Source organism: Propithecus coquereli, unplaced genomic scaffold (genome assembly GCF_000956105.1).
Source record: "Propithecus coquereli isolate 6110/MARCELLA unplaced genomic scaffold, Pcoq_1.0 Scaffold59, whole genome shotgun sequence".
In the NCBI taxonomy this organism is placed as follows: Eukaryota; Metazoa; Chordata; class Mammalia; order Primates; family Indriidae; genus Propithecus; species Propithecus coquereli.
Window position 1 is genome coordinate 5,406,479 of NW_012151840.1, and position 11,912 is coordinate 5,418,390.

The following is an 11,912-nucleotide window of genomic DNA, read 5'->3' on the forward strand; positions in this document are numbered from 1 at the left end:
GCCTCCCAGAGAGCTAGGATTACAGGCGTGAGCCACTGCGCCCGGCCTTGGGCACAGGTATTTTTAAATCTCTGTGGCATCTGACTCCTTATTTAAGAAGTAGGGTGGGATCCCACATCCTTCTCCCATAGGTGACTCATTCAGTTCAGTTCTTTTAAATTGCTGGGCTTCCGGAACCAATCCAGGCAAGGCAGACTCTCTCTAAGTCGATTGCCATGGGAAACCAATATGGGGGATAGGGGATAAGCCAGACCCAGGCTGTTTAGGAAGAGCGGGAAAGGGGTGTGGTTCCCCTGGAATTCATCTCACAGTGGACCTTGAAGCATTAGTCTGCTGCTCTCTCCAAGAGAACTACCTACCTTCCAGATGAATCATGCTGGATTCTGATTTATAGCATTCTCTAGTGTAGCATTCTTTGGCATGTTGGTTCCTGTACTTTTCTCGAGATTAAGAGGTAGAATTTACAATTCTCGAGTGTAATTGCTCAACCCTGGTGTTTACCAACTCAGCCTTCTTCTCTGTACTAGATAGCATTTAGGGGTCTGTGTTGAATAGCATCTGTCGGCAGCAGCAACCCGACTGGAGCTTGTCTCCGGTTCCTGTTAGTGCTCTTCAGCAAGGGAAGTTGCCAGCTTTTTCTTAAGCCTGTCCTCAAAACCTATTTTTGTGACTTTTTTCCCATATTCACCTGTTTCCTATCCAGTAGTAATTTTAGGTGATGTTAGCCAAAGCTTCCCTATTCTGGCCAAAGCATTCCTTCCAATTAAGCCAAATTTATTGAGCTCCTATTAAGTACCAAGCACTGGGAGACATATGCCCCCAGTTCGTTACACCTGAATGTAATGATCTGACATGTTCTCTTTCCTTTTTTAAAAACTCTTCATGACAAAAAGCTCTTGCTCTCCCACTGCACCCAAGACGGTGAGAGCAGCTCTTCTGTCTAGTGCTGCCAAAACTATATCAGGCTCCCAAAGGGGTTAGGATATACTGTTACTTATTCCTTCTCAAGTGAACTAGATAATGGACTTTGGGTGGCTTCTATTCCAGTAGGGTAACTGCATTTTTACTGCCAGAGATGCAGCAGTTGTTATTGCAATAAATAACAAGTTCAGAACTGTAGTGTAAATCACATACCCAGCAGACAAATTCGCTTGAAAGCAGATTTCTAAACCCTAGAATCAGACTGAACCAGGTTACCAAGTTACGCTTAGAGAGTTCACGTTTTATTAACCAGGCTTGACTGTGTGGGTTGGTGGTATTCAGCCATGTCTAAGAGTCCTGTTTATCAGAGCTAAGAGAAATGATGCAATATCTGTTCTTTCAGTAGGTGCTTTTCAGTTAAAAGGAGGAACACTGATCTTGCTTTTCTAAATGATTAGAGTTGTTTTTCTTCATTAGGTGATGTATGCAGAATTAGCTGGCATTTACACACCAATCCCTAGGTGTCTGTTTCCACCAGCAAGAGACCCAGAAACTGGGCTGAACCGGTTCTTAGATTTTTTGAATTTTATAGCTGGAAAAGCTCAAATGGATGATCTAATCACCCTCCTTCCAATTATCCTCAAAAGACTGGCACACATGTGGCTTAAAAGTTAATGTAAACCCTGTTTCTTTCAATCTTTTAACAGACTTCAACAGACCTTGCCAAAATGCCATCTCAAATGGAACATGCCATGGAAACCATGATGTTTACATTTCACAAATTTGCCGGGGATAAAGGCTACTTAACAAAGGATGACCTGAGAGTACTCATGGAAAAGGAGTTCCCTGGATTTTTGGAAGTAAGTGTCAAAAGGTTCATAAAGAACCAGACATAAAAATCAGTGCTTCTAGGCCCTGGTTCCTTACCCTGTCTCTTTTCATCCCTTCCCTGTGGAGGTCACCACTAGAAAAGTGTTTTCATTCATTTATTTATTAAATAATATTGAGTACCTATTGTTTGTAAGATACTATAGAGAAAACAAAGTGAAGAAGACACAGCCCCTCCCCTCGAGGTGTTCGTAATCTGCAGGTGAAATAAGATTACACACAAATTACCACAATACGAGGTGTTTGTTAGAAAATTCCATCTGGAGTTACCTGCCTCAGTTGAAACTATTCGGGGAACAGAGTTGGGGGAGAGAAGTCTTTTCACAAGAGAATAATCAACCAGGAAATGGCTGTGATCAGGTCCATGAACCTGGTATTGGAGACGTCACGTCCTGGTCACATTCCATTTTGAGCAACTTGAATCTCCCTTCTTAATCCCTTCAGTTAAAGGGATTTGTTTTTTCCTTCTCCAATAGTATAAAGGAATAGTGTCAATCATCTGTTGGGTAAGAACCAAGAATCACTCCGGAAATCACTGCTTTTCACATTGAAGATGCTCTGAGAACACAGGAGCACAGTTTGAGTTTATGTCTTACCTTTGACAGATCTGTGAAAACTAGAAAAGAAATCTGCCATCAGCTTGGGTATGTCGCTCAGGACACGAGGCCACAGGCATGTTGTCCTTTTACATTGCAGGTCCTTAGGAGATGGTTGTTGAATTCAACCGAAGGTGAAACACTGCTCGGCAAAATAGATTGAAATGCAAGCCCTTCTCTCCCTGCCACAACTCTAGTCACTTGAAAGGCTCATTACCGTGCTTGGTGATGAATAATGCATTAGCCTCTAAAGTGAAGGAGATGAAGGTAGAAGGCTGGGTCCTGCCTCTTGTCATCTGCCTGGTAAATAGCACATTAGTCAAGCCCCTGACTCCTGCATCGATATGCATGGGACTTTGTAGTACAATATAATTTACTGTCATCAATATCTGTTAAATAAACAGATATAAATAGCCTAGCTGCTCTCAGAGCTGCACTTACCTAAAGCTATCCCAAAGTGAGTTAGAATATACAGTTACTCTGCTTTTGTAGAGTGCTGTGATCTAGCCCCAGACCGGGACTTAGAAGATCTGGCTCTGCCTTAAAAAACAATGGTTTGTAGTCCTCTAGTTCAGCTTCTCTAGTCCTCAGTTTTCTGCCCTGTAAAATGAGAGGACAAGACATGATTGTCTGCAAGGTCACTTTCACTTTCTGTGGTCCTTGAAAGCAAACATGAAATGCAAGGACAAAATGTGCTCATTATGCCCATCACATGGACAGACGTATTCTCAGTACACCAAACACTTGCTAATCATGTTGTCACATTAGTTAGAAGCCAGGATGAATATCATGTAAGACACAGACCCTTCTTCTCTAAAAGTTTTATGGCACGAGAAATATAAAGGGTGGTGTGGGGTACTGAACATGGTAGGGTAATTTATTCCAGGCACAGGGTCATCATTCCAGGCACACCCACACTCACTGCATTAATAGAGCATTTTGTTTCTAAAGTAGACCCCTTATGTCATCCAGATTTCACTCATTCTTACCACAGCCAGGAAGCTGAGGGTGAGGCCAGAATTAGCTGCATAGAGCAGGTTTTAGTTGACTGCTTAGGGTAGGAGTTTACAGTCCTCACGTAGGAAATGCTGCTACTATACCTTCAGGGATTCCTGAGTGCAATTTACTAACATCTAGCACACTTGAAACACTGTGTATCAGTTCCCTCGCTCATGAATACAGTCACAGGAATTCATAAGTACTTGATCTGAGGCCTCTGACAACCATATTTCCCTCTCTGTTTGATGGCATGGACCGTATAGGAGAAACCCCACTTTCCCACTTCTAACCAGCATCACTGCAAAAAGGAGTGATCAACCAGTCACCATGGAAGCAAGAAGAAAGCAAAGGGGAGCTTGCCTACTCATCTCCAACCCATCCACACATACTTGCCAGACACTGGGAGTCATGGGAGCTGATGACTCCAGCATACGTATTCCTTTTCAAGCTGGCCCAATGTACAACACCCAGCAGAGTCTACAGGATGGTATAGACTTCCCAATTCAAAGAATGGAAGGGATCCTAGAGACACTCTAGTCCAACCTCCTCAATCCATACTTGATGCACAGAGGCCTGCTACGCTGTGTGCCTTACTCAAGGTCACACAGCTAATACGATGCCACCGTAGCTTGGCCTCAGATGTGCCAAGGAGAAACGAGAGCTGTCTGTCTTCTCCAAACCTAAAATACTGCTTGGCGTCATTAGCACCTCCTTAAAATCCATAGAACAATGATCCAAAACTTATTCCCTAAATAATCTTATGAGATCTTTCCATAAGCAGTTTCCTTTTTAAAGGATTTGACCATGCTATCAGGAATAAAAGTTTATTAAGAGAACATAAGTTTAAACAACAAAATGGGGAGTTTTAGGGTGGTTATTAGGCAGAATCTAAATATGAATTCACTGAAATGCTCCCTCAAGGCAAAAAAAAAAATACGTTGAGATGACCTCCAAAGGTCACTTATGACCTGAAACAAGAGCTCCAACAATGGGGAGATTGCACACATGGTTTCAGGCAGCATAAATCAAATAAGCTCATCACTGTAACCATTAACTGATATTTCTTGTCTTTGTTCTTTTTTTTTCCTCCCAGAATCAAAAAGACCCTCTGGCCTTGGACAAAATAATGAAGGACCTGGACCAGTGCCGAGATGGCAAAGTGGGCTTCCAGAGCTTCTTTTCCCTAATTGCAGGCCTCACCATTGCGTGCAACGACTATTTTGTAGTACACATGAAGCAGAAAGGAAAGAAGTAGGCAGAACTGAGCAATTACTCTACGCTGATAAGAGTTCTCTCAAAGGATTGCTTAAGAAATCTGTCCCACAGCTTCTCCCTGTATAAGGATCTCGTGAGCAGATCAGGACCCTTAGAAAATGTACAAATAAAATCCACCTCCCATTTGACAAGCAGAGAAAGAAAAGTTAATTAAATGCCAGATAAGCTTTTGATTTTTATATTGTTTGCATCCTCTTGCCCTCAATAAACAAAGTCCTTTTTTTAGTTCCAAGTTTAAGACAGAATGTTTGTTGTTTCTTCAGAAATGCTTGTTCCCCTGGAGGGGCCATTATCCTAAGTGAAGTAACTCAGGAATAGAAAAATAAATGCCGACTTATAAGTGGGAGCTAAACTAAGGCTACACAAGGGCACACAGAGTAATGTAGTGGACATTGGAGACTCACAAGAGGGGAGGGTGGGAGCGGCAAGGGGTGAAAAATAGGGTACAACGTACGCTATTCAGGTGATGGGTACAAAAGCCCAGACTTCACTTTCACCACTGTACAGTATATACATGTAACAAAATTCAACTTGTACCCCTAATTCTATTAAAATTAAAGAAAAAAAGAAATGTGTGTTCCGAAAGAAGTAGCATGCCCTTGTGCAGCCAGCACACGTCAGAGCTCTTTCCACAGGACGAGCAAACGGGAAAACACTCTCCATTTGGGCGTGGAGTCTAACTTCTCCAATTGCTCTGCCCTTCTAGCTGTGTCTATATGAAGGACTCACACTTGAAAGGTTAAGAGAAGGCTCTGCAGGAATATATTCTAATTTTATAATTACTGAACACAGACTTGCCCAGCTATATCAGTGCTTTTCCAGCTACACTGCATGCCTGAGATGTCTGAATCTATTTTTCATAGAAAAGTTTCAGCAAACTCTAGAACAAAAATAAGAGAACCAATCAAAGCAATAGAGGGTAGCATAATGCCTCAGTGACAACATCACATTAACATCATTGATGCACCTCCCAGATGTCAGGAAATATGCTAGGTGTGACTTACATATGGGGCAGTGCTTTTCTGTTGGAAGTGAAGTGCCAGCACCGAGGTCTTTACAGATAGCAGAATGTTTCTCCCAGCCTTTCTGTGTGCCGGTTACAAGCTTCAGCATATGTGTGCATTTCATGCTATATACTTATTAATAACATAGTACTCTATATTTTTATAGAGAGGTGATACATGAATTTCACAAATAAGCACATGAAATGGCTCCAATTAAATAAGTCAACGAAGGTGGAAACATTTACCTTTATTACACTTACCTGGCAGGGGAGACACCATGATCACGAAGGTGGTTTTCCCAGGGTGAGGCTTATCCATTGCACTCCGGATGTGCTGACCCCTGAGATTTCCCAAACGTGCGAAACTCGACTGCATAATTTGTGGTAGTGAGGGACTGCGTTCGCGCTTTCCCCTGGAAAAAAAAACATTTATGATTGGACATACCACTATAACTCTGGGGAAAAGCACGATATAAGGTTGTCGAGCATTGCAAGGAAAAGCATGCGAAGGGGAACAGGATAGTTCAAAACTGGCTTTGGGGAAAATAAATCCATAATAAAATCAAAGTCAAAGAAAAAATTCAACCATTTTATTTTGTCTCCATCTACAAACGAACAGTGTAAGACATGATAGCTTTGCAGATGAAGGATTACATCAGCAAGTTTACAAAGAGGGATTTATTACAGGAATATTAATTGAAGAGAGTTGGCTAGCTGAAGAAACTGGCTGTAGATTGAGTCCAGGAATGACTCCCAAACCGAGGCTACAGAACAGGGCCACCGAGGGAGCAGCTGGCCCAGGAAGCTGCCTGCTGAACTGAAAAGCCATTTCTGCAACTGGCAGCCCCAGAACCAAACTACCACGTAGTCTACAGGAGCAAATACAGATACCCATTGCTCTGCCTCTCCCCACAGATGACTTGGTTCCCATATCGAAGTGTCTAGGAAGTGCCTCCGATTGGCAGAACCTCAATCACATCAAAAACCAAACCACAAGGGAGTCTGGGAAATAAAGTTTACATTTCCCTATCTCTGCACACTAGGAATTGGCATACTGGTCCTGCCACAGTGATGATTTCTAATTCTAAGGGATGTCTTCTAACTTGGAAGTTAAACAAATTACGGCTCAGAGGAAAAGAGGCTCTAAAAGATAACCTCTCTGATAGCTACAGAGAATAGAGAAACAAGCTGGCCCATCACAGTAAGGCAAACCATCTCTCGTCCATGAGAAAGTGTAGCAGTCCAGATTTACCCCTTTGGTTTACCTGCCTCTTGGGACATCTGTGTTTACTGAACACTGTAAATATTAGTGGTCAATTTACAAATGGGCAGGTAAAATTGTAACATAGAGATATTATTATGAGTGCAGATGTCCCCAAATCCATGGCAAAGTTTCACACTCAAAGCCTCTTTACCTGAAAACAGAAAGAGAACTATCCCAGAAGAAGGGCTGTCGGGGAGGAGAAAGAAAGTATCAACTCATCGTGACAGTGGGTGTGTAGATTCAGAAAAATTCTGAAGCACTGTGTTATTCCTAGCAGATTTTCTGGCATTCAGAAAGGTACCCAATGCCAGGGAATCATCCGAGTCACTGTTTCTGGGATGGGTGTATGTGTATGAGTGTTGTGGGGAAGGGTTATGACACCTTCCTCACTTCAGCCCCATTGCTCAAAGCATTTAGTACGGAGCTAGTATGAGGAAAATAAAAATGGTATTTATGGTTTGAAATCCCACATGACTCTTTGTGCCAACGAAAACACATGGAACCCACAATCTGACCCTCTGAAGCCGCTGCCTAGGCTTCAGCCTTGCAGCCTAACGGCTCCCAGAGGGCAAAGCTGCAATTATGCCAATAGCCGTCAAGAGGAACCATCTGGAAAATTCCACTCATTCTGCTACATGGCTGAGTTGTAAAAGCAGATCCCGCCCCTCCCCACACCCAGTTATGAGGGAAGAATGAATAGCAATGCAGAAAGTCAGTTTCAAACATGCTGCAGAGCTGACCCTGAAAAACAAATCATTTTTTCTTTTGGACCCCGTCCCCTTGTCCAAATCCCCTGAACATCAGCCAACTACCTTAATGCTTTTCTACCCAGCCTATCTCACCAGAAGACCGAGGACAAGTCTGTAAACCTCTCTCTCTCAATTTGACCAATTTGAAAGTGATTATCCAAGTACCTTCTCCAGCTCTTAACCCCAGAGGGATAGTTGTGGATAGAAATTCATTTATTTGGCAAATATTGACAAGCGTTACTATGTGAATGACACCAAGCAAAGTTCTGTATAAAGGGAGGTATAAAGAAGCAGATGGCCACAGTGCCTGCTCAAGGAGATCACAATCTAGGTTGAAAGATAATAAATAAAGCAGACAAAAAGTTAAATAACAACACAACAGAGCATTGACAAAGGTGACATGTGATGGGCACTTTTGGTCACTGTTGATAGTAATGTAATTTACACAACCTTTTGGGAAGGCAAAAGTTGGCAATATGTGCCAGCATCCTTTAATGTGTTTTCTTTGATTCAGTATTTCTATTCCTAGAAATTTATCTTAACAAAGCAATCAAAAATACTCAGAAAGTTCATATACAAAGATATTTGCTGCAGCATAATTTAGAACAGCTAAAACCTGAGTAAAACCTCAATGTCCAACAATAGGGTTACGGTTAAATAAGTTATGTTTAGAGGTACATGGAGTACTACAAGGCTCATGAAAACCAATACCTTGAAAAATATTAAGTGAGATAGAGAAATATCTCTGCAAAGCAAAGCAGGCTGCAAAATTGGAATAGAATGGAATTTCTTTCTTTTTAAAATGTCTGTGCCTATTTGCACACGCATGGAGGTGGGGGAGGGCAACTAAAGCAAATACACCAGCTGTATTTAGTTTCCAGGGTAGGAGTTACTGGCTAAGGAAATTGTCGTCTCCAGAAAGATGCTTATGGGATTATTTTAATTTTCTTTATATACACTGCTGTGTTATCTAAATTTTCTATAGCAATTCTACCTTTACAATCTATAAAACAAAATTCTAATGAATATATTTTGAAAGAGCACGTGTATCCACTGAGGTTCTGCCATCAGTCAGGACCTGTATGAGATACTTCTTAAGCATCATTTTATTTAGTCCCCACAATAACCCTGTTAAGATACCATAATTCCATTTTACAGATGACAAAACTAAGAGTTAGGTAGTTCCCTCAAAGTCCCCCAGTACTTACTGTGTCAAGATTTCAACCCAGATACTCTGTTTACATTTTCCTTCTATTCTGCAGCTGTCTCAAGGTGCTATCTGAGTAAATTAAGTATCAAATATGTTACTCTTTCAAGAGTAAGAGATTATTGCGGGTGGAATGTGACTAGTCAGAGAAGATTTTATGCCAGGCATAGGATGTTATCTGGTCTTTGAAGATGAGAAGAAATTTGGATAATAGTTAATATTCGCTGAGTTCTTACTCCATTCCAGGCTCCCTTCTAGTGCTTTACAAGTATTAACTCATTTGCTCCCCCCAACAACTATGAGGTAGGTACTATACCGTTCCCACTTGACAGGTGATTTGACCAAGGTACAGAGCTAATAAGTAGTGCAGGCAGGATTTGAATCCAGATGGTCTAAGGCTGAGGTCCCAACCCCCGGCCGTGTCCCAGTACTGGTCTATGGCCCGGTACTGGTCCATGGCCTGTTAGGAACTGGGCTCACATCACCACCTGAGCTCTGCCTCTCACCTCCTCACTTCCCTCATCACCCACTCCAAGCCCCTGTACCCCACTCCCGTGGAAAAATTGTCTTCCGTGAAACTTAGGGACTCGGCACACAGCAGTGGGGTGAGCAAGCGAAGCTTCATCTGTGTTTATAGCCACTCCCCATTGCTTGCGTCACCACCTTAGCTCTGCCTCCTCCCCCCACTCCCCCAACTCATCCATGGAAAAAGTGTCTTCTGTGAAACCGGTCCCTGGTGCCAAAAAAGGTTGGGGACCGCTGGTCTGAGGTCTTAGCCACTCTTCTCTGCTGCATCCCCAGACATAGTAATGATGGAGCAAAAGAATGCCCAGGAGACAGAGTACTAAGGCCATGTGCAATTCAGCATGTCTGAAGTGCCACATGGTGGCAGAAGAAAGTACACGTAGGAGGGCTAGGAGAGGTAGGCGGTGTCAAATGAACAATAAATGGTAAATAATAAAGGATACATGAAATACTGTGGGTGAGGTCATTCAATTAAAAACTCTACAGATCCAAGGTTTGGGTTATTACTACTCCTTTGAGAGAAAGAGATGACTCTTGTCTAAAAGGAGACAATCAGTAAGTACATTCTTGTGAATGTTCAGCCCCCTTTGTTCCAGTGCTCACATTCCAGTCACTTTCTGGCTACAAAAGACAAAGCAGGGTGGGGACTGATATTTATCTTCCTGAGAAGCTCTGAGAACAGGGGAAAAAGAAAAAAAAATTGACCTCTGGCAAGTCATGCCAAAATTAAGAGACAGAGAAATTCAAAATGATAGGGCCACAGAGTCTGGGTGAGAAAGACTCCCCCAATAGAACACTAGTTCATCTAGTTTCCTACTAAGATTGCAATTTATCTGTAAAGTGGTATGTTCATTCCAACTGCAGAGACTGTATATTTTTTTAAATGTATGAAAGTGGGCAAAGTCGAGAAAGGGTTATATAAAAATAAAAATGGCCATGTTATCAATGTTTTCTTTAATATTATTACATCATCCTTTCAATAAGGGGGGAGACAGTTTCAATAATTCTCTGGACACAGAACTTGACCTGTGTATAAAAATCCTATTTGTCATGTTCCCCAAAGCAGCTAATTGATGAGAACAGCCCTGCATCGCCTGCTCTTCCTGCAAAGGCTTGGGCAACTCCCTTCAACCTCTTCTGGGCATATTTATCAAGGCTCTGACAGGTATTAAGAGAACAGCCTCAAGCTTGTTTTTCTAGGAGGAGGAGAAAGATGATTCAGCTTTGGTCTCAGCAGGGAAGACTCGGCTCTCTCCTACCCCATTCTAGGATGCCCTGGGGGAATCAGTGCAGAGAGCCCCATTTCTTGGCCATATGACAAATTCATGAATATTGACATTTCCCTTCAATGTGATGTGATTTAAAGCACCATAGAAAGTAGCAAATGACACAGAAAATGTGGTCCCTAGCGTACAAAGAGTTTACAGTCTGGTGAAACAAGACTATGCATTTCAAAGCAATCACACTTGACAGCATGTTAGGTAAAGAAATACCATTAGTGAGTGGTAAATGCTGGTGTTAGCTCTGAAGGTTGGCAGTTTAGCAGAGGAAGGATTTGGGCAAGAAAGAACGGAGAGGAAGATCCACTGTGGGCAGGGCAGTGGGGGGGAGGATGAGGAGCAGAGCAGAGGAGCCACCAGAAGCCTGGCCCACGGGTGACAGGCACGCTGGTAGATCGGGCTGGCCCCACATGTGGTCTGTAGCCAATGGTGTTTGAACAAGGGAGCAATACTTCAGCACAATTAGTCTGACGCCAAATGGCAGATGTGGGAGAGGCTGAAGAGGGGAGTACCAGTTAGGAGTCTACTGCTCCTTGTGCAGTTGTGAAAGAGACTGAGGAAGATTTCCATGTGCTGGTTTAGAATGATCTCCAAGACACAAGGTGAGAGTGAAAAATAAAGTGCAGAACAGCGTGCATCTGTCTGTCTGTTAAACTACCATTTGAGGAGAAATGATACTGGAGAGTATATGTGCATAATTACTTTGATATGCAAAAACCATCTCCAGAAGAATATACAAGAAACTGATAAAACTGAATGCATCCCAGAAAAAACAGGGGGTCTGGGGTAAGAGGCAGTGGGAAGAGTGTTCTTTTGTACTATTAGAATTTGAATTGGCGGCCTGGAGAGGTGGCTCATGCCTGTAATCCTAGCACTCTGGGAGGCCGAGGCAGGAGGATTGTTTGAGGCCAGGAGTTGAGACCAGCCTGAGCAAGAGTGAGACCCCGTCTCTACTAAAAACAGAAAAATTAGCCAGTCATGGTGGCTCACGCCTGTAGCCCCAGCTACTCAGGAGGCTGAGGCAGGATTGCTTCAGCCCAGGAGTTTATGATTGCAGTGAGCTATGATGATGCCACTGCATTATACCTGGAGCAACAAATCGAGACTCTGTCTCAAAAAAAAAAAAGAATTTGAATTCATGAAAAGACACCAAGAAAATTTAATAAAGTTATGATTTTAAAAATAATTCATAGCTTTTTTAAAAG

The 11,912-nt window shown here is 42.5% G+C and overlaps 1 protein-coding gene across 1 annotated transcript in view; it reads left to right on the forward strand.

The window, feature by feature from the left end:
- Window positions 1-4,911, forward strand: part of S100A10 (S100 calcium binding protein A10) — a 10,116-nt gene extending 5,205 nt beyond the window's left edge. The window contains exons 2-3 of the mRNA XM_012658873.1: window positions 1,629-1,781; window positions 4,498-4,911. Coding sequence (XP_012514327.1) covers window positions 1,650-1,781; window positions 4,498-4,659 — 294 coding nt within the window. The 5' untranslated portion in view covers window positions 1,629-1,649 and the 3' untranslated portion in view covers window positions 4,660-4,911. The remainder of the gene's footprint in view (window positions 1-1,628; window positions 1,782-4,497) is intronic.
- Window positions 4,912-11,912: the final 7,001 nt, after the last annotated feature.